We start from the raw sequence: 21,457 nt of genomic DNA, 5'->3' as shown, positions 1-21,457 counted from the left end.
ATCTTGGTAGAGAAAAATATTTAAACCAAACCGAAACCAAACCCCAAGCCAAAAAGAGAAAAATAGTCATTGAGGAATTATTTTAGGAAGGAGCATGAGAGGCGAAAAGAAACCCTCAGATAATTTACTGTGACATATTAGTATTTTTACCTAGTGAAGGAATAAAATAAGCAAATTATTTATTTATCATTGCCCCATATTTCTATTGTAACTTTTACTTTCTATGAACAGAAGACGATATTTTGCTTTTTGTTCATTTTATACATCGTAGTCTTGTTTATTTAAAAAGACTACAGAAGGTACTTAGTAGTAAAATCACACTAGTTCTTCTATTTATTCTAGTTTCCAAAGACATAGCAAAGGAAAGACTTGGAGATGAATACGAAAATAGTAAGAATCTTAACTGAGAAGGTCTTACCAATGCAAGAGCAAGCCAAAATTTTGACACATGGAAAAGGGACTGAGATACATTATTTATCAGCAAAAGAAAGCTGTAAGTAGTGAACAGAAGTTCATCTAGAGGTTGATTATAAGTAAAAAATACTAATTTTAGTTCTGGGGGGGATTCCTAATATAGAAGGTCTGAGGAATTTTCTGAATGTGTGATGGTGAAATAGTAATCCTTATAAATATTTGGTGAAATCAGGAAAGACAGGAATCAGTAAAGAACAGAAGATTTTCCTTGGATTTCTGAAGTGTTTCAGGACTTGCATTTTATTTTGCTTACATGTATTTATGAAACATTGCATTTCTTGTGCTGCTGTGGCCTAGCTAGAAACAAAGTTAAGAGTGTACTGTACTTTAAATTCAGACTAGGCTACAATTCAAAATTAAATTGTAATGTAACTAAATTGAAATTAATAAAATGGAAATTAATTGGAATTAATGTAAGTCTACTTGAACTAAAATTTTAAGTGAATTAAACATGAAGTTTTTTTTCTTTCTGTGCTTGCACATAAAATGGTAGTTTTATACATTATTCCTTACCATTTTGAAAAACAGGTTGGCTTTTACACTAATGACGCAGATTAAGATTTAATGTAAGGATACGTTACTAAAAGACTTAGTATCAATTTTTTTCATTTTACCCTCTGTTTACTAACAAGGACTTCTGACAGCCCGGCCATTTGTTCTATTCTCTTGCAAGAAGTAGCAAAATCTTTTTGAGTTCCAAGTTCTGCCATCTTAGATGTATTTTTTTTCTGCTAGAATGTGTAATATTCCAAAGAACCTCATTCTGATCCAGAGTAATGCACCCTTAATTAATTTCATTAATTGATAATAACATTTATTTGCACTTTTAACTTCATAAACTAGATTTCAATATCTGTAATGTATCTGTAAAAGGGTATATTCTCTGTAAATTAAAAACCTTGCACTGAAAGGATATTATCTGTACCAATGGAAAAAAAAATCACATATTAAACAGTTGCATTGTCAGGGAAATATTTTAAGTTAATTTGAATCTAATCAGCGTGGTAGTTGAAAACAGATAATTCTAGATTAATATTATAGTGTATGTATTTGGGATGAGGTAATGCATATATGCTTAATTCTTTCTATAAATATGCGAAGTAAAAGATTAGGGAGACTTTCAAAAAGTACTTTGGCTAGAGAAGGTTGTTTCTTTTGTAGCATAAGTAGTATCAGTTGCAAAGACAGCTTCTCACCTGTATCCTACAGGGCTAATGCAGCCTTTTGTTACTGTGCCTCTCCCAGTACCAACCTCCTGTTCATCATACAGCATTCGGTGTTACCACTCTGGGAGTCCGTGTGTCACGTTAAGCGCCTAGAGAAGGGCATGCCTTAGGAAAATCTCAGACATAGCAAGTAAAGCATCGCTACATTTGTCACTTCAACTCAGCCTGAACATTCAGATCCACATCCTAAGAATAAAATACTCTATAAATTTGACTTTTCTACAGTTTCTGTTAAAATCTCAAGTCATTATCTTCTCTTTAACTACACCTCCTGTGTTCAACACACACAAAAGTGTATGAAGCTTACTACTTTTGTGTAAGAAAAAAGAATCCCACAGCATTTCTTTTTAATAACTGTTCAGCTACAAAATTTTATTGGTATCCTTCTATGTTCCCTCTAGAGGATGTAATGCACAAAAGCATTGCCACGGAACATATAAAATTACAAATGAAATTTATTGTAAAAAGTAGAATGTCTTCTAGACTGGTGTCAGTATTTATTTCATTCATAAACCAAAACTGCAGGTATAATATATTCATTGTCAGCAAGTTCATGTGTGTAAATTGCCATCCAACAGTATTGACTGATATAAGACAGATATTGAAAAGACAATTTAAATTTACTCTTCCAAACATAAACTGTTCCACAAAAGCACTGTAAAAACTCCTTCAAGGTTTTGTGTTGTGCTTCACATTTATGGTTAACTACATAATTTGGTTGTGTCATAATCCACTGTGTTTGGCAATTTGGCATTAAAGGCCTGCAAAGCAGATTGAATCCTCACCACTTCACTGGTAGACAGTTTGAGTCTATGACGAAGCAAGCAAGAGAAGAGGTCTAGACGACGTTGACCAGGTGGAGAGAGTTTATTTACACGATCCCGTATCTCTAACAACTGCAAAAGTGCTGAGTCCTGTGATCCCTGCGTATAGGGGTAGTCGAGCTGCAAAATCAAGTCTCGAATTGCTTCTGGGTCAAAGTGCATGCTGTAGCCAAACACTTGGATGTTATTGATTTTCATGTAGCCCAGATTTCTTGAGGGATCAATAAATTCCAGGGGTTCATAGTAGATGCTCTCATTGCCATTTGGACCATTTGACTTTATTCGACTCCTCAAATAGATGTGTACAGTTTCAAAAAATGTCTTCCACTTGTTGCCCAGAGTCAGCGTCCAGTTATAACACTGAAGGGGTAAGTCCAGTTTAGTCCGCTCCCAGTCTGGGAAATTATTTTCATTCACAGGCATAAACCAGCTCTCAGAGTGGCTGCCCCCAAAAGGGTTGACATAAACAGCAAGAACAGGCTCTAAGGTGCTGTTTTTAGTCAGGCAAATTTGAAGGGAGAGGCCCAGTATCATATGGACCAGGCTAGACTTGTACTTGTTACTCTTAAGAGTAAGGAGCATCCGCTTGCGCCAAGAAGGATCAAACCAGCTGTTGAGGCGCATGTCGTTGCTGATGAAAATGGCGTGGACCTCAATTCTCCGGTCTGTCTTCTGCAATAAATACTTCATTTCCAGGTCCTGAAGATCCGTCTCGAACCCAATGTAGTGCTCTGTTGATTCGGCCACTTCAGGCTTGCAAAGCCCTTGGCTCAGCATGTAGCCAGCATTGCAGCTGCCACAGCGGGTGCGATTGTCAGGAGCACAGCTCAGGCACGCCGAGCCATCTCCAACCGTGCAGGGAAGGAACCCGTGGCAGGCAACCTGGTCATTAGGGCACGTGCACGTGTGAGTCTCTTCAGAAAAGCTTCCCAGGAGGCCGTTTTCATTGCAGTAGAGAAAGGACTGGATGCGGTTGAGCCAATAGTTGGAAGATCTGCAACATTAAAATAACTTTTTAACACAAAGAGAGACCTGCATACAATAAATGCAACCTTATTTTTTTTATCAGAAAGAGAAAAATAAAGCTGTTTTTAGTAGCAGATTAAGGCACTAAAGTCAGATGACAGCATCTGCCGTCAGATAAATACATGTATAAATTGCCTTTTAACAATGCAAAACCACAAAAGAAGTTTCCTTACAAACTCACAGGCACAACAGGAAGATTTGGTTCATGTATTTCCTCTTTCTGTATCTCAGGAACCCTGACAAAGATCCACTTTTCTGTAATTGTCTTCAGATTAACACCTTGAAATCCTATACAGTTGAGATTATTTTTCCTCATACTATTTATTCAGGGAGGTGCTTTGTATTTATCTAAGTGTGTATAACTCTCTACTATCTCTCTATTTCATTATGAAGATTTTTGTAAGCTTACGAGCATTCTTTTTTACTGGTTGTAGCCACTTTGATTTACAGGCAGTGAGCCAAAACACTTTTCTGGAATAACAAATAGGACCATGCACCCTACTAAAACAGATTCGGTCTTCATTCTTCAGATGATTTCCAGCACAACAATACCCTTACAGGAAGCCTTGCATGAACATGCTGTGTTTACTTTTCATCTTTGGAGATGAAATTAAAGGATCACTTTAATGTTCTGCTTGTCATCTCATTTTGGTTTCACCAGAAGCAACAGTTAATGTCTTGCATCACACTGGCAAAACAGATACTGAAAGCAGCAGTCTAGGCTGATGAGGCACACTCGCTAGAAGAAAGACAGTAAGGAAAAATGGAGTTATATGGAAACAGTAAAGAGAAAAATTATCTTCTTTCTTTGTCCGAATTTTTCAGTTCTTATTAAGCCTAGCAATGCACAGTTTAAAGAAGCTGTTTTGGCTGCTGCAGAGTCAGATCTATTGTTGCCACATGAGTGATGATGGTTGTACAGTTTCTTCCCTTTTCATTGCATTTTTTCAAAAAGAAAATGCAAAAGCCTCATTTACTGTTGTCTTACTTTAAGTCACATCTGTATTTGTCTCAAATGTTAAAAATCTTATTTTTTGATGTTTTTTTCCTGACTATAAAATAAATACTAAAACTGAAAATCTATGGCATCTCAAAATCTAATTATTTAGAAACATGAAAATAAAGATCAGTAAAATTAAATCATTGTATACTCTGGTGACTTTATTAAATCTTTTTTTTTTTTTTTTTCTTTACCTTCTCTTTGTCTGGTTGGCAGTGGAATCTTCTTGTTTTGAGTTGTTTGGTTTTTTTAAATACATATAGTCTATCAGTATTTTCCAGAAGTATAAGTAAATAGAATAACACCTATTAAATGTATTCCTTAACACCATTCTTCTTTGTGCTTATTTGAAAGTCAGTGTTAAGCATAAATATTTTGGCAAATTTTTCCTTCATTTCCTGAATAAAAATCATAATGTCCATTCAACAAGAAAGGTCAATGTCACAATATAAGTTATTCCAAAACAGAGTAGGACATTAAAGCTATTGCTCTCCCAGGCAGGATGGGGAGTTCCTGCGTGCTTTCTCTGGGTTGCCTTGCCAGTAACCCGTACCTGCTGAGCGTGCCCTGGCAGCTCACAGGATCGGCAGCTCAGCTGTGTTATGACCCCGTTTCCCATTATGGGATGAACTTTGCAGCCAGGCAGTGTCTCACATGGTCTATCCTGTTGCTATTAGCCCTATGATGCATCACAGCAATCAAAACAGAGAGGATCCTTGTCCAAAGGAGTGAAACTAACCTTTCAAACTTCTCTCATTACAGCTTTTTCCTAACTCTTAACGGCTCTCTGTACTTATTTCGGAATGGACACTGGGCTTCAAAAGCTGCTGGATGTAAGATATAAAAGTCTGGGCGTTTTACTCTCCTTTCGATTTTTGGGTTATGCCATTTGCTTCACAATAGCCTTTCATAAAGTTGTTACTTTGGTTTGTTTCGTTGGACAGATGACTGGGCAGATTTCAAGAGTTTGTAATTTACTTTGTAATCTCCAAGTTTTCTGCTTGTACTGTTACTACCACTTGGTACCACATGACTACTGCATTAAGGTTAACAGGTTTGTTAATACGAATTTTAGCATCCTCTTCCACTGCTCTTGTGAACAGAAGCCCATGCTTTTGAAAAGTTTTGTGATGTATTAGCAGTACATTTCCAGAAAACTTAATTTTGCATAGAGTAACCCTGAGCTTACAGTTGTGATTTTGAATTCATTGCAGTGAAAGATAAACATTTGAAGACTTACTGTAAAGATTTTCCATATATCACAAAGTGTCGCCCACAAAGGCTAAATCTGTTTGGCTCACACAAAGCATCAACCATGCTAGGCAGTCTGTAGCATCTAAGGATAGGTTTGAATGATATATTCTAGTCAGAAGAAAGATAAGAGTGCCTGAGCTTCAAAGCCAGAGCCACAAGGCTCCATTATTTTTTCAGCAGAGATTAGTACCTGGATTTGGCATTGTGCTAGTATGGACAAGAAATTTCTGTACGTCTTGGAGGTTAAGCATATACCCTGGTTTATAGTTCAGACACAATCAGCTTTAAGCTACACAATGGTTACGAATTTCTGGAGCCTAATATTTAGATATGTTATGATAGATTTTAATGAGTAGATTTTTGCATGTTGATTCATTGAGGTGTACTTGGTGTCACTGGAAAGGTGTTGGCAGTGGGAAGGCAGGAACAGGAATGCCCTGTGGGAGAAGAAGCCAGGGGCTGCCCCATACCAGACACAGCTGGTTCCAGCTTCAACTGGATCCAGCCAACAAGCTTTTTTTTTTTTTATTTCCTCTACTGAGGAAGGTGAGTGGGAGAGCAGCTGGGTCAGTAGTCGGTAAGTAGGCATCTGGCAGGCAGCCTGTGTTAACCCACCACATAAGGTAAAGGAGATAATTTGCATCTCTAAGTTGATCCCTGTTATGTTTCACCTACCCTCTCTTCCTCTTAGATATAGTGGATAGGATTACAGATTTTTTTAAAAAATATGATATTATTACTTATTATTCTGCTTATTATTTGGCATTAAAACAAGTCAAAGAATGAACTTCACAGTAGGGTTTTTTCATATAGAAGAGGTTTTGGATAAAGATGGGGATTATTTCTCCTGTGACTACACATGATCATTAGATGGCACAAGTATTATTTCTCCTGTGAATACACCTGTCCCATTAGATGGGCCAAGTATCTGGCATACACAGGCACCAGGCTAAGAAAGAGAGACCGGCATTACTGCAGACTGATGAAGAGAAGACGGCTGGGAAAGCAGGGAAGGAATTCTCTCAGTCCACAGAGGTGATGGAAAGAGAGACACCTGGTGAGGAAGATAACACTGTTGGAAAGGAAGAATTTTCTATTGTTAGAATTAGCCTATTTAAACCAGCAAAATTAATTTGCTGGCAAGGGTTGATTTGGTTTGGGTTACTCACTTCTTCAGTCACATGGTCTTTAAAACATTTTCTTTCCTTATTAATGATCTAATCTACTGTTTCCATTATTGTGAGAAGCAAAACCTTTAATGTCATTTTTTTGTTCTTTTTATTTTTAATGAGCCTACCTTCCTTCTTTTCTGTTAAGGGACAGAAAAAGCAGTCTAAAAGTCTGCATGAAACTAAATAGCTGCACAATTAAGTTTCCTTTCTAAAACTTAGTTATCAGTTTATAAGTTAGTATTTAGCTTATTAATATCTATCTATCTATCTATCTTTGATCATAACTGTTGCAAGGAGACCGAGAACTTTAGAGGGAAGGAAGTTTTCAACTTATTCCAAATAAAGTTCAAAATAATAATCTTCTAATATTTTTTACCTTATTTTGATTTTTTTACCTGATTTTAACCAGAGAGCTGTCAAGATGATCTACATATACTTGTGTTTGAACAGTTTACAACATAAATACCTTTTAAAAAAATAAAATCAACTGCCTTTATAAATTCCTTTTTTAAAAAAAAATCATTATGGAATACTGTGACACTTTGTAAATTTATTGCTTTCACTCAAGTAAATTAACTAAATTAAGTGAAAGTACATAAAATGTCAGCAATAGCTAATTTATTTAAGCCACTCATCCTTAATTAGATAAATTCAAACTGGAATGTCATTCTGGAAGCTTTCTTTTTCTCCTAGAAATAAAAGATCATTTAAAATTCTGGACCCTGCAGTCAAGGGGAAAGGCTTGGTTAGAAGCAGATGCCTCCTGCAGGTCAGCACCTGGCTGAACAGCTGGTGCAGCCGGGTAGGCAGGGTTAGGATTTTACAGACACCAGATCCTCTTTGAGGATGGGTGGCAGCTGGGGAGAGATGGGATTTAAGAGAAAATAATGGGTGACATCTTAGGCAGCAGATTTGCTGACCCAGTGAGAAGGGCTTCAAGCAATGTTACCTTGGGGCTGGAGTCAAAACGAGGACTAAGGAAAAAAAGCATCCAACAGGTCAAGGACAGCAAATATTCTCCCATGTTTGGTACTTGTAAAATGGCATCTGGGACATTGTGTCTGGACTTTAATCATCTGTATGAGAGAGTTATCAACAGACTAGAGCAAATCCAGTGATGAGAAGCCATCAAGATGATCAGAGGGCTGGAGCATGCAACATGTGATGAGAGCCTGAAAGGAACTGGGTTTGTCTAGGCTGAGGAACACAAGACTAAAGGGCAATCTAAATGCTGTCTCCCAATACATTCTGGAAGGATGTAGGGAAGTTAGGCCCAGACATTTCTTCAAGGTGAACAGTAAAAGGACAAGAAACAGGTGCAGAAGTCATATCATAGCAATTTTGATTAGAGAAAGGGAAAAATTCTTGACGGTGAGAGTGGCCAAACACTATGAGAAGTTGATGAGTGAGGTGTAGAATCCCCATCACTGGAGGTATTAAAAGCTTGGTGATCCAAGGCCCTGACCAGACTTTGAACATGAACCTAGTTTGGGCAGATGACTTGCAAAGGTCCATTATAACCTAAATTATTTTTTGATTCTATGATTGTTTCCATTTTAGTGGAAGTTTTGAGAAAATTACAAATATTATCACAAGTATTAAAAACAGTACATAACTATACTGCTTTAGATTTTTATGTACTTTTACAGCTTCATATTTTAGAGGTGCTGCTCTCCCTCAGTGTCTGTTGCCAGTAGAAGCAGGGTGCATCTCTACTACCTAGGGAGAAAAATAACCTCTCTTCCTGGATAATGTATAATCCATCCAAGATTTTGCTACTGAATGAGTGCTTTGTTGTTTAAATACTCTATTTGAGTATACCAATCCTAATTGCTTTTTTTCATTATTCATTATTTGACGTATTCAAGATCCAAACCCTAATCTGATGCCAGAAAGAAACACGCTTATTAATTCTGTCATAGGACCTAATTGTATTTTCCCACTAGTTCTTTTTTTCTTTTTTTTTAAAGTTGTGTTAATACGTGAGGTCTACAGGAGTCACTAAGAAAACCTTCTGTTTACTTTGATAGTGATAGAATCTGAATCTCTGACTTTAAGCTCCTCAAGTCCACATTAAAGTTAATAAGAGGCGTTGCTCAAAATTTATTATACTTCTTTCTTCTCTTCAAGTATAATAAATTCTTGGTACTTCATTCCCCATGACATTGTTTTGTACACATTCCCAGTGTTCTTTTACCTTTAATCAGCTTTATTTAATCATTTATATTCTCATTGTGTTAATGGGGGACTAGTGACAAAAGCTTCTTATCTTGAGCAGCTGCTTCTTGTTTATAGAAGTTAATAAATAAATAAAGACAATTAGCTTCTGAGGAAAGGTTGAAGGAGCTCTCAAATTATTCTTTTAATGACACTGCAAACATTATTACTTGATTTGGAAAATTGTATTTACTTGCCTGATATGTCAGTTTTTCAAACACTGAGATATAGAACTTCTGACTTCCAAGCATAGTGAATCTAGCCGGAATCTTCCTAGTTACTTCAATGAGCTTCAAATCAAAATGGGATGCCTGAAATATCTGTGCCTTCACCATCATGCAAAATTACCTGTTAAGCTATAACCAAAAGCTATTTTTGCTGAATCATACATTTGAAATCACAACTTTACTTTAGAAATCAAGTATTATTTAATTTAATGAAATAAAATACTTGATAAGCATAGGATATTTTTTTATCAAAGTATATAATTAATTACAGCACCCAGGAAATTCTTTAAATTTTTTAAAACGCTTTTTTTGTTTGTTAATATTGGCCCATTGAAACCAACTTTTTAAAAGCAGCCTGAAGTTACAAAAGAAGTGTAAAACTCATGACAGAATATCTATGAAAACATAAATACTATTTATTTTCCTGTTAATTGAATACCTGTTGTCTTTATAGGAAATAGACCATCAAGCCTCTGCTCTGACTTATGCGAAGCAGAACACTGAGCCAGGTAACCCATACAAATCACATACTCCTACCCTTAAGTTAAGACCTCCAAACTGGCTCTCCCATATTCTGAGGTTTCAGTCTCACCTTTGCCTGCAAAGCCTTTGCAGTCATGTGAACCACATCTCTTCTGTGGATGATCGTGTCCCTCCATCTCTGTTTAATTTGCTTGATCGTATACATCAAAACGAACATACTTAGTTGTCTGTGACAACATTCCACGCACTTTCTCAATTCTTAAAATTTACTAGGAAACACATTGTTAACTAATTATGGTTTAATAACAGCTCCAGCTCTACCTTCTTACATTCAACCCTTCTACTATACTACAAGAAGATCAGGCTGTTGTTGCTGGATGACGAGACTCTTTTATGGGTGAATCTTTTGCTGCATAGGATGCACTAAAGAGTTGGCTACCGTACTTTCAGCTAGAATACTTACAGCGTAAAGAAAGCTTTCCATATAATCTTCACATTTAACAAGCATGATAAAAAATAGGATAATCCTATGGAACTTAATGTAGCAGTTAACATCAGCCAAGTTTCTGATGAGAATTGTCTTAAGAAATATAAATCTTCATGTGTTTATAGGTCAATTCTACATGAAGTTGCACTGCATTACCTCTTTATAAAATATTCTCCAATTCTGAATTCTAAAGTGCATTTAAAATATTTTGTAATATTTTTTTTCTATGAAATACTTTACTTTCAAAAAAAAAATAATTTGAACAATAGCAGTTGCAAGTTTAATCCAAAATATGTGCTTACTCTTGTTCAATACACTGTAACATTAAATATAAGAACAAAGCAGTATGGTCACCCTATATAATAGTTGTAGCAAGTATTTAATCATGATATGACACTTTTACCTCCTTCCCTGCCTCACTAAGTGCTTAACATCTGTTCTACATCAGATGGCTCAGTAGCAGATGATGAGTACTCAGTGAGGCACGTGCTAAATAAAAAAATGAAGACAATTTAACAAGTGTATAGGCAGTAAAATACCCATTACCTATTTTTCCCTCCTTTGGAGGCCGAGTCCAGTATAAATCTGTAAGACAGCAACATCAACATCAAATGCACTTAAAGGCATCTCTGAAATGTCCTACTCTTGATCTTGTGGGTTTACCTCTTGGGAAGGACAAATAAGACTCCAAGTACTTTGTTTCTGTGCTGTGATTCATAACAAGAACATTAATTGCTAATAAAGTTGATAATGGTCTGCATTTTTCTTCTGGGAATCAGGGTAAAACTGCCAACTGTACAGTCACCAGGCGGCCAGCGAGTGCTTAGAAGAATGAATGTTTGAAGTTCATTCAGCCTCCCAGAATTAAAGAAGTACTATAACCACCCCTCAAACAGACACGCTTGAAATTATTTTGCTGTGGCTCACGTTACAGGCATGTCACCGAGACTCCCAGTGAGAGCTGCAAATCCTACTGAAAAACCATGACAACCAGGAGCAGCACAGCTGTTCTGGGTTCGCATCTTACACTTTCACAGCTGGGTCCGCCTGAGCCAGGTACTTTAAAGCTGATCTAAAGGCCTAAGCTAGCTATGTGGACCATGGTGAAAACAAGGTAAGCGTGCTGTGAAGTAGAGAAGGAATTTAATACTTCTCTAAATTTATATAAATGAAAGAAAAACCTCTGTCTAGAGGGATGCCTTTGCTAAAAATCCCGTTAGCGTACACAGAACGGATATTAAATAGCTATGCGATTGTTATGGAAATGTTCTTTCCATATGCTAAAATTGCTTCTAGCAAAGAAATGGATGGGGTAACTTGAGAAATCTAGCTCAATGTGGGACTCCTCCATGGTGGTTATGCTACAGGAGAAGGACTAGATGAACCAGGAGGTTGATTGTGGGATTTTGTTGCTGGGATTAATACAACCTAAAGTGAATCTATGTTGACAGATGAAAAGAAAATACTTTGTTCTGTCCTGTTAATCGCATTTAAGAAGAATCTTTACAGATCATCCATCCCTTGTGTCACCATTCTGCAGCTCTTTCCTGCCTTGCCCCCTCACCCCCCTCCCTATGCTGATGCTTTATATTTTAAAACCAATATCGCATGTCACTTAAGTTCCAGATAGTCTTTGCATTATAAGAAGTAAAGGAATTAAGCCCCTATAGTAAATTATGTAAATCTCTCACACCTCATAGGACAAAACTGCTATGAGTTGTATGATATTCCAGAATAAATATTTTGACATTAAAACATTTATTATTTCAGAGGATATATCTAGTTAGTTATAAATTTACTTACAAAGTTTTGTAGCTGTAACTACGTTAATATTGCACCCTTCTAATTCTCATTGCAAAGTTTTTCTAGAATGAAAAACTTTTGCCACCCCTGCCAGCCCCCAAAGAATGGTTCTAGAAAAAAATGTTAAGATAACATGCCTACAATTTTTTTGACACAGCTATAATCATAATGACCATTGTGCTACGACGAGATAGGAATCAAACTGCTTTGTAGTACCACCTATTTGTTTAAAGAGGTTCAAATTAGAGACAACCTTTAAGAGCTTTTTCTAAATAATGATCCATAGTGCAGCAGGGACAAAGGAAATACCAGTCACATTAATTAATGCTGTGAAAAGCAGAATGAAAGCAATTGGAGGTGTTAGGAAAGAGAGTGTTCATGTACAGGAGAAAGAAGGTGTCACGCGCACACACACACAAAAATTAATTAAGCAAAAACCCTGAACAAGCGAGCTCATCTGTGGCATTCTATGTGGCTATCTATGTTTGTAGTGTTAGATGACCGAAAAACTCATCTTGGGCCTCAGGTTATTCGTTAAGTCAGTGCAATTTTAGGTGAACTTTTCTAGATATATGTTAAAGTGTTATAATAAAAAAAAAAATGAAGTTATAAAAAGCTTATCTAGGTGCTTCGGTGACAGATGAATATGCCCCTTTAAGGCACTGGAAAAATAACAAATTTGCTGTAACATGACAAACTCTTTTGTGTGAAAGAAAACCAAGGAAATGTCATAAAATTGGACTAACTGAAAGTAGACCCCCAACTCTACTTTTACAGAGATAGGTAAAAAGAGGGCATGATAATGCCACATACACAACTGTACACAATCACAAAATCACAGAATGGTTTAGGTTGGAAAGGACCTTTATAGATCATCCAGCCCAAGCCTCCACCGTGGACAGGGATGTTTTCCACTAGACCAGGTTGCTCGAAGCCCACTCCAGCCTGATCTCGAACACTTCCAGTGTTGAGGCATGCACAGCTTCTCTGCGCGAACTGTTCCAGGGTCTAACCATACACATCCTAAAAATAATTCTTTCTTATATCCACTCTAATTCTACTCTCTTTCAGTTTAAAACCATTTCCCTTTGTTCTGTCACTACAGGTCTTGGTAAAAAGTCTCTGCACCTTTGTTATAAGCCCCTCTATATACCGAAATGCCACAATAAAGTCTTCCTGGAGCCTTCTCCAGGCTGAACAACCCCAATTCTTTCATCCTTTCTTCACAGGAGTGGTGCTCCAGCCCTCTGATTATTTTTTGGCTCTCCACTAGACCTGCTCTAACATGTCCATGTCTTCCTTATGCTGGGTGCCCCAGAGCTGGACACAGTACAGCAGATGCAGTCCCACAGGAGCAGAGTAGGGGGGCAGAATCATCTTCCCCAGCCTGCTGGCCATACTTCTGACGCAGCCCACGATAGGTTGGGCTTCCTGGGCTGCAACTGCACATTGACAGCTCATCTCCAATTTTTCATCCACAGGTACCCCCACAAACTTCTCTGCACTGTTACTCTCTGTCCCACTCATGTCCCAGTCTGTACTGACACTGAGTACTGCCCTGATTGTTTCCCTGCACTGTTGCTAGCCTTTCCATCCCAGCTGGATTTATTAGATTTGAAAGAAGTTCACATGAATGTAGCTTAAGCAACGGCCTGTTGAAGCTCTTTGCTCTCTGTTCAACTGCCCACAAGGTAGATGTAAGAATGAATAAACTCAGCAGAATGAAAACTCTGGCTTAAAACAAGGAGAAAAATTAAATGGGATTTTTAAGTGAAAATATTTTCCAATTAATAATGTAAGATAGATGTGTAAAAGTAGCTAATTTAGGGATGTCTTTGGATCTTAAAATACATATAACATTGAAGCAATTGTAGTATAATTCTGAGGACAGGTCACAATGCTTGTATATGCTGGCATCAACCTAAATTGAATACTTAATCTATAGGAAGAAGTGAGCCAGCAGGGGCTGCTAAGACTAACTGGATTCCCAAGACACACCCTGAGGCCAAATGCACGAGTTCAAAGTTAGTCTAAAATGTAGCTATGAACTGCATTTGAAACAATAACAAAATGTACCAGCAGCTCTAGTTTGCAGTGGAAATTCCAGAAATAATTAAAAAATAGCCTTGACTGCAAAGTCTTCATATGTAATGCAGCAGGTCACAAAAACTATTGAAAAATGAATAGACAGTACTGTATATTTTTATGTTGTACTTAGGATGGAGGATGCAATATCCATGTTCTTGAAGTATTTTATTCAAAATAAGAGTAAAATAGAAAGTCCAGAGACTGGAGATAACTTCTGAGCTTGAAGCTTTCAAGTATTTTGTAGGATAATTAAAAATCATGTGAAAGGGTAATTGGTATTGTGGCTTACACCATAGTAAAAATGCAAAAATACTGTGCTGACAAAAGCATCTAAAGTTTTAATCATTATGGGGGGTAAAACTGGATATGAAAAGAGATTTAGTGCCACAAAAATCAGCCATCAATTGTATGATTTTCTGGAATTAAACCTCATTAATACAGGTAAAATCATAGCCTCATTAACAGCCAGTAGCAGAAAGACAAGTCCATGATTACATCTGTGAAACTGGTAAACTGGTATAAGACCATTATAGTTTTCTATTTTTCTGCTGAATTTGTAACCTCTATTCCTATTTTAGGCATCCTTTTTCCCAGATACAAATAACTGAAAATTACATGTGTGTGTGTGTATGTATGTATATGTATATCTGTTTCTGTTCCTGCAAAATTTGTTACAGGTATAATGATGGAAGTATAGAAAATGGGGATGCTGTTCATGCTATTCCTGGTTCCTTCACAGTCTTTCCACATGATCATGACTACGGACAAATCACTTGTTCTTTTCTTTTGAAAATCTTCTTATATCTTTTCCCTGCTATTTGCTTATTTAGATTATAAATTCAGTTGCCTCTAGACACTACTGTAATATAAACAGCAACAATCTGTCATTTTCTTCCTTTGTGTAGGATCAGAAGTATTATACCAAAACAAGAATCTCCCAGTAAAGAGTAATGGTTTTAATTAAAGAATACAAAGCCTAGTTCTGTATTCATACCTCACTTATCATGATATTAAACAAAATAAAATAAAATAAGATTCTGAGATCAATGTGCTTTTTTTCTCTCTTGTAATAACTGAAAATAACATAATAACTATAATTTTGAGCAAATCCTTAAAGTTTTAATATAGGCACAAAATACATTACAGAAGAGAGGTTTGGTTTTCTGCCATGATATGTTTGAATAAATTGTAATAACACCCTTACATTTCTGAAGGAAAATTAAAGGCTGTCTAGAAAAATTGTATCATGCTGTTTTTGAAAAAAGCATGTATTTCACTCAATCGTATATAATTTTTGTAATAAGATGTCACTTAGGTGACAATCATAAATAGGGAAAATATTCATTTAAATGACCAGATGTTGCATGTATATAATACAAATTAAGAGACAATATAGTAATAATGCTTATAAGGAGATATCAAGTAATTGCATCCTTCTGACACTTGTGTCTTCCTTAAACAAAAAAAACAAAACAAACAAACCCACAGTCTAAAATGCAATGTATAAGTTAATAGAAAGGCTTACACTGGGTCAACGAAAGAACAATTTTCTGCACATTGATCTGCAAAAAAAAGGAAAATTAGAATACATAACTGAGAGTGAGGAAGCAAAGTCCCACCTTAGGAAGCTGTGAAAATTTCTTTTGGAATGTATATAATTACACAAAGAGAAAGTGATTTATCTTGTAGAGCTATTCTCGCTTCCTCTGAAACTGTTAAATGGTTGCTGAGAAAAAAAGATCTGCATACGCAATTCAGAATAACAATCCTTGCAGGTTTCTGAAATCTTTGTACTTTCTACTCATCAACATAACTGGCTCACTCTGGTTAGAATAACCCACAGGAGCCACAAGTGATTGTGATGGCGGTGGCTGAAGCCAGGATGTGTAACACCCCTTGGAAACCCCTCAACATTTCTCCTGGTGGAACCACGTGAAAATATGTAATTGTGATATATGCCACTACTGAAGCTGTTTTGGTGTTCGTTAACTCCTGTACAATACTTTGTAACTCTGTCAAAAACTCAAAGTTGTTAGGATCTCTCACAGATACATAATTGAATTTTGGGGTTGTTTGGTGGTTGTTTGTTTGTGGTGTTTTTTTTTTTTTTAATTATTGTTTTTTCTGGATATCTTATTTGTTTTAGAAAACATAGTTGGGACAAACTGTTTTGTCCATAGTTTTATTTTCTGCATCAGTATGTTATCTGTCAAAGTCAGTCACAGACGCTGGGGTATAGTGGTGGGACTGTGTGCAAATCCCCTCCCCCTGAGAAGAGTTTATGAAGGCTAATGAGCTATGCATCATATCCTCAGAAATGACAAGTCTTGCAAAGAAAGAACAGATTATTTCTGATAGGCTATTTATCCAGATATTTAATCTCATTCTGTTGAGATGGCCCCCTCCTCATTATTATGCTTTTATATAAAATAATACTGAAAGGTAGAAAGAAAATCTCCCCATGCAGAACTTAACACCTTGAGATTTTAGTTTAAAGGGGTATAGTTTAAGAAAAATAAAAGCAAAATAAAACCCACAAACATTTTAGTCCCTTTAAATTCCCTCTTGGTGAAACTAACATGCTGCTGCTGGAAGGAATTAGTTTAAGGAGCTTGCCTTTCACAAAGAATTTCTAGAAGTTAATATTAAGAACCCTAAGTGGATTGGAGCAGGCAAGATTTCCTTCTAGGGGGGAAAAAAACCCAACCCAAACCAAATGTCTTAAAGAATGTATTCTTCTGACAAGTGACATATAACGTTTCAGAGCCTACAACAGTGTATGTTTTAACACCTATTTAGCATTCTTAACACAGCTATTTTAAATATCTTTGATTATAAGCACTGTGGGATACTAAAGGCTCTGGAGAATTCTATCATTAATGAGGTCTCCAGTATTCTTTCTATATATATCTGTTTGTGTATATATATATGTAAGCACACACACCCCTTCTTAATACCCTAGGCACTTTCTGAAAGATTGTTCTGTCTCTTCCAGAAAGACCAGATGCTCTGACCTGGGAAATAAAAAAAAAGGGGGAAGAAAAAAAAAAAAAGGGGGGGGGGGGGGGGGGGGGGGGGAGAGCTACAAACATCCCCTGGAAATGTCATTCCAGACCCAGTCTCAGGGGCTGCAAGTGAACCATAGGAACAAGGGTCATGACAGTATTAGGGGAATTATGATTATTCTAATTAATGGAAATGAATGATAAAGTGAGTTAAATTTGCATTTTTTTATTGGGGAAAGAGAAATTATGTTTCCCACATACAAGAAGCAGTGCAAGACTAAATCATTGTGTAACTTGCTGGTCACAACCCCAAACTGTGGAGTTACCATGTACTGTATGCTGATGTCAAGCTGTTAGAATGTACTTCTCTTAAACGAGGTTTCTTATATGAAATTTCCATTGAAATGCAAGCAGCTTGCTTATTTCTGGAGGGTTACTTGAAGGGAGGTTGTTGCACAAGCTGCAGAAATGTGCAGTGCTTTCCTGTTTTTACAGAATGAAATGCCATGCACAGCAACTTTCTATCTTTTGCTTGATGTATTTGGATGTCATATGTATTCAGCTTGGAAACTATATACAGAGTAAATAGCACACTTTTTTCCCTTTGTACAAAATTATATATCTCCTGTAGTTCAATATCTTTTCACTTTTAACTAGTTAAGCTCAGAAAGGATGGTTAACCTTTAAGATTGTGAATCAGATCATGAAACATGAAGAATTTCATAGGGATAGTTTAAAAATTGTTAATTATTAGGGTGACAGCACTACCAAGATATCCCAAAAAGGATTGCATCCATTGTCTCAACACCACAAAAGCTATTGTACTTTCTATTGAATTTATAATAAAAGTGACCACAAGAAAAGCCTGAAGACATCATCTGTAAGGAAAATGCCAATCTGCCTCAAGAGTCTTTGCCTTGAAGAGCTTCCAATCTAAGTGCAAAACAGACAAAAGGAATAGAAATAGGATGTAGGATGTGCTCACAAAGGTTTTAGAGACATAGTGAGGGGATGATGAGAACCGGGGGTGGATCACTGCAGAGCCACTAGCTAAAGTACAAGTCTGGATCTTCAGTATTCCCTCTGTCTGGCAAAGGGTTTCCTACTGTGCACAGTGAATACCACTGAATAACGAGGAACAGCCACAAAACCAGCCCTAATGTCCCCAGGCAAACTTACCATCCATTATTTCTCCTATTATCCAATACACAGTCTGTATACACGGGGCTTGAAGTCATCTTTTACATGGATTTTGGCAGATAAGGTGACTTAGCATTTATATTAAAGGAGCATTTACAGGACAGAGATGTTTTGGTAGGCTCTTTTTCACCCTGTTTGCTATGGCACTTTCATTCGATGCATTTATGCCTTTTCCCTCGTCTCCAGGTGCTACCACTTCGTGGTGCTTTTGACTGACAGTGAAGGTAAGCGGGCTTGTCACTGGGAGAGTAAGCAGGGCTCCAACACACACACACTCTCACCTTGATGAGTAATTACACTGCCTCCGCAACACAATCAGTCTCTGCTGGCAAACGGACTGAGAAGCCCAAATCCACATATAATCCAGTGTTTTTCGCAAGGCTGCTTACAGCTAAAATTGACATTACCAGAAAGTTAAAGAAAAATTGACCCTGCTCAAATGTTGCTTGCTTGTTTGATTTTAAAGTTAACTCTTAACAGCCCAATACTCATTCAAAGCAAGCCAAGCTGTATGTGATATATGGAGTGCAACATAATGTTAACCTTACATCTGGCAGGAGCTTTTCAATCATCAGTAGCATTTGCTGCTATGCAGTTTTGTCAAGCATTGGTATTATCTGAATGCTTATTACTCTTATTTACCTCATTATGGACTTAAAAAAAAGAAAAAAAAATCATCAGTAAAAAGGACCCTTTTAACTTCAAACATTCATGATCAACCAGTTACACAGTCCTAGTGTTTCCAACACCAACCTGTAGCCCTGTGAGAAACCATATGCCTGACTAGTAGCTGCATCTCAATGATGTAATTTTAAAAATATTTAAGAATGCCACCTGTCCTTGAAAACTGTTGTATGTTGCAAATGATCCTTATTTGCTCAAATATAACTTGACTGAATTCTTTTAATACTATCTAGCAGTTTCCACTGGGTGTTTTTAGTTTCTATGGAAACAATTTCAAGTATTTTTCACATAGGACTGAATTGCTGCATATACTACCTGTCCACATATGGATATTTGAACTCTTGAATGAAATATCTATACTCTTAGCTCGAGAAAGAAAGGACTTGTTGGGTACTCTAAGTCCATTTAATTTCCCAGGATCAAATCATTGAGATGGGTGAGAAAACTTGAAATGCCATGGTGTAAACTCTAGTGCATCCTACTATATCCTGCAGGTTGAGTATCTCAACAATTTCCCAGCTTCTTTATGAAGATATTAGGGTAAAATTAACCATTACAAAAGAGGAGGAAAGGGTTGCTGTGGGAGAAAGTCTTATTTGCTTGTTGAGGGGGTTATTGCTTCTGGTACATACTGATCTGTAATTTCATTGATTCTTTCTACTGACCTTAAAATTTCCTACTGAAGTTGAGCATGGTTGTCAAGGAGGTTATTTTGCACACCTTTTAAATTTTGAACTTTAACGTCTTTTATATTTTCACCTTTTACAACATACACCATGAAAAAATGATTATGCTTTTTAGCCAACTTGTATTCAACTGATGCTGTTAAGCACATAAAACATAAAGCCATTAGAATCCATTTAAAAGCAACGTCTGTAATGCCAAGACATAATCTCCCATCCCCAAATCAAGGTACTTATCCTTCAGGTAATCCTAAAGACAGGTATAGTCCTCAAGTACATGAACAGAAGGCGGCAAGCAGAAAGGCTGACTGAATTCTGACAGGATGCCTCAGGTAGTTAATTCCTCTGCCCTTTGCTAAAGTACAAACCATGACTTGGAGTCAGGGAGCTTCAGTTTAGGAACAGAGCCACTGGACTTCAGACAGAATGGAATCAAGGTGAAGAACACATGAACAAAAAAAGTAAAAGCCCTCTGCAGATGCCTAGCTTTAGCTTCTACAAAAAGAAAAATAATGTTTTCTGAGCTCTCATACTGTTCTGCAGAAAATTGCTATCTTTTTAATGTTGGAAAATATATTTATTTTCTTCTTGACTACTTTTAATGTCTGGGTTTTGTTTTCAGTTATGCATGTTTCCTTTGGAATGCAGAATTGCAGTATCTTATATAAATGCAGTGCTAATTATGGACACCTTGCACATAACAGTGATCAGGCTTTCTTCTAAATATCACAGGGACATTTATTACTAATAAACGAAAGACAGTCTACAATTTTTTTTTCTAGGGAAGCTTGGCAAATGTTAAGGAAAATAGATCACTTACATTACACTAAGTAATGTACCTTTTTCTAGGTCTAGACCCAGAGCAATTATGGAATAACTGTCTTATCTGAGAGGAGGGTGGAAGCTGTGTGTTGTCTTCACATCAGCTAAAGAGCGTGGTTAAAAGATGATTCTTTTTCTTCTTTTGCCAATGACTACTTCAGACATTGGACATAGCTGCAATTCATTTTCTCCTTGAGCAGAGATCTTTCTCAGAAATGATTGATGGATAAGACTTTCTGCCCCCGAAGTATACTCTACCACGGGCAGAGTGAACCAAAGCTACTTCTAAGGGTCATATGAGGTCACATCACAATGAACTCAGAACTATCACTTCATACATTTTTCATCCCCTTTCCTTTCCTCATCAAATAACAACCTTAAAATAAATCAGCAGCGACAACAAAAACAAACAAGAAAATAAATCATCCAAAGTTTAGAAATGCAAGCATTTGAGGTGGCCCCTACACCTGCGATTTCCCTATGTTGTATGCATGCTCTGGAAGTCATCTTTTATTTATTTGTCTTTTCCTGGAACCATTTCTTAATTTCTTTGCACTGAAAATCACTCATGGATTTCCTATGTCTCACTGTTTTAGAGAGAATTTCAGACCATTCTGCTCTGCATTGAGCCATGTTGAATCTATTAGCCATTTGTATAATAAGTTATCAGAACCTTTGATACAACAGTGATTGAGCTCAGCTGTAGAAATATGCAGCTTCTCTATTCAGGATCCACTAAAATGTAAGTGATTTGTGAAGATGTTTTCAGACTCTGCTCATGA

The 21,457-nt window shown here is 36.7% G+C and overlaps 1 protein-coding gene across 2 annotated transcripts in view; it reads right to left on the bottom strand.

The window, feature by feature from the left end:
- Positions 1-2,051: 2,051 nt before the first annotated feature.
- BRINP3 (BMP/retinoic acid inducible neural specific 3) overlaps positions 2,052-21,457 on the bottom strand; it is a 207,247-nt gene continuing 187,841 nt past the window's right edge. For both annotated transcript variants that reach the window (XM_040611115.1, XM_040611116.1), the window contains one exon: positions 2,052-3,518. In XM_040611115.1, the coding sequence (XP_040467049.1) occupies positions 2,402-3,518 (1,117 nt within the window). In that variant the 3' untranslated portion in view covers positions 2,052-2,401. The remainder of the gene's footprint in view (positions 3,519-21,457) is intronic.

The sequence above is a fragment of the Falco naumanni genome, chromosome 11 (genome assembly GCF_017639655.2).
Source record: "Falco naumanni isolate bFalNau1 chromosome 11, bFalNau1.pat, whole genome shotgun sequence".
In the NCBI taxonomy this organism is placed as follows: Eukaryota; Metazoa; Chordata; class Aves; order Falconiformes; family Falconidae; genus Falco; species Falco naumanni.
The sequence above is the reverse complement of the archived record's forward strand: the minus strand, read 5'-3'. Positions and strand labels throughout refer to the sequence as shown.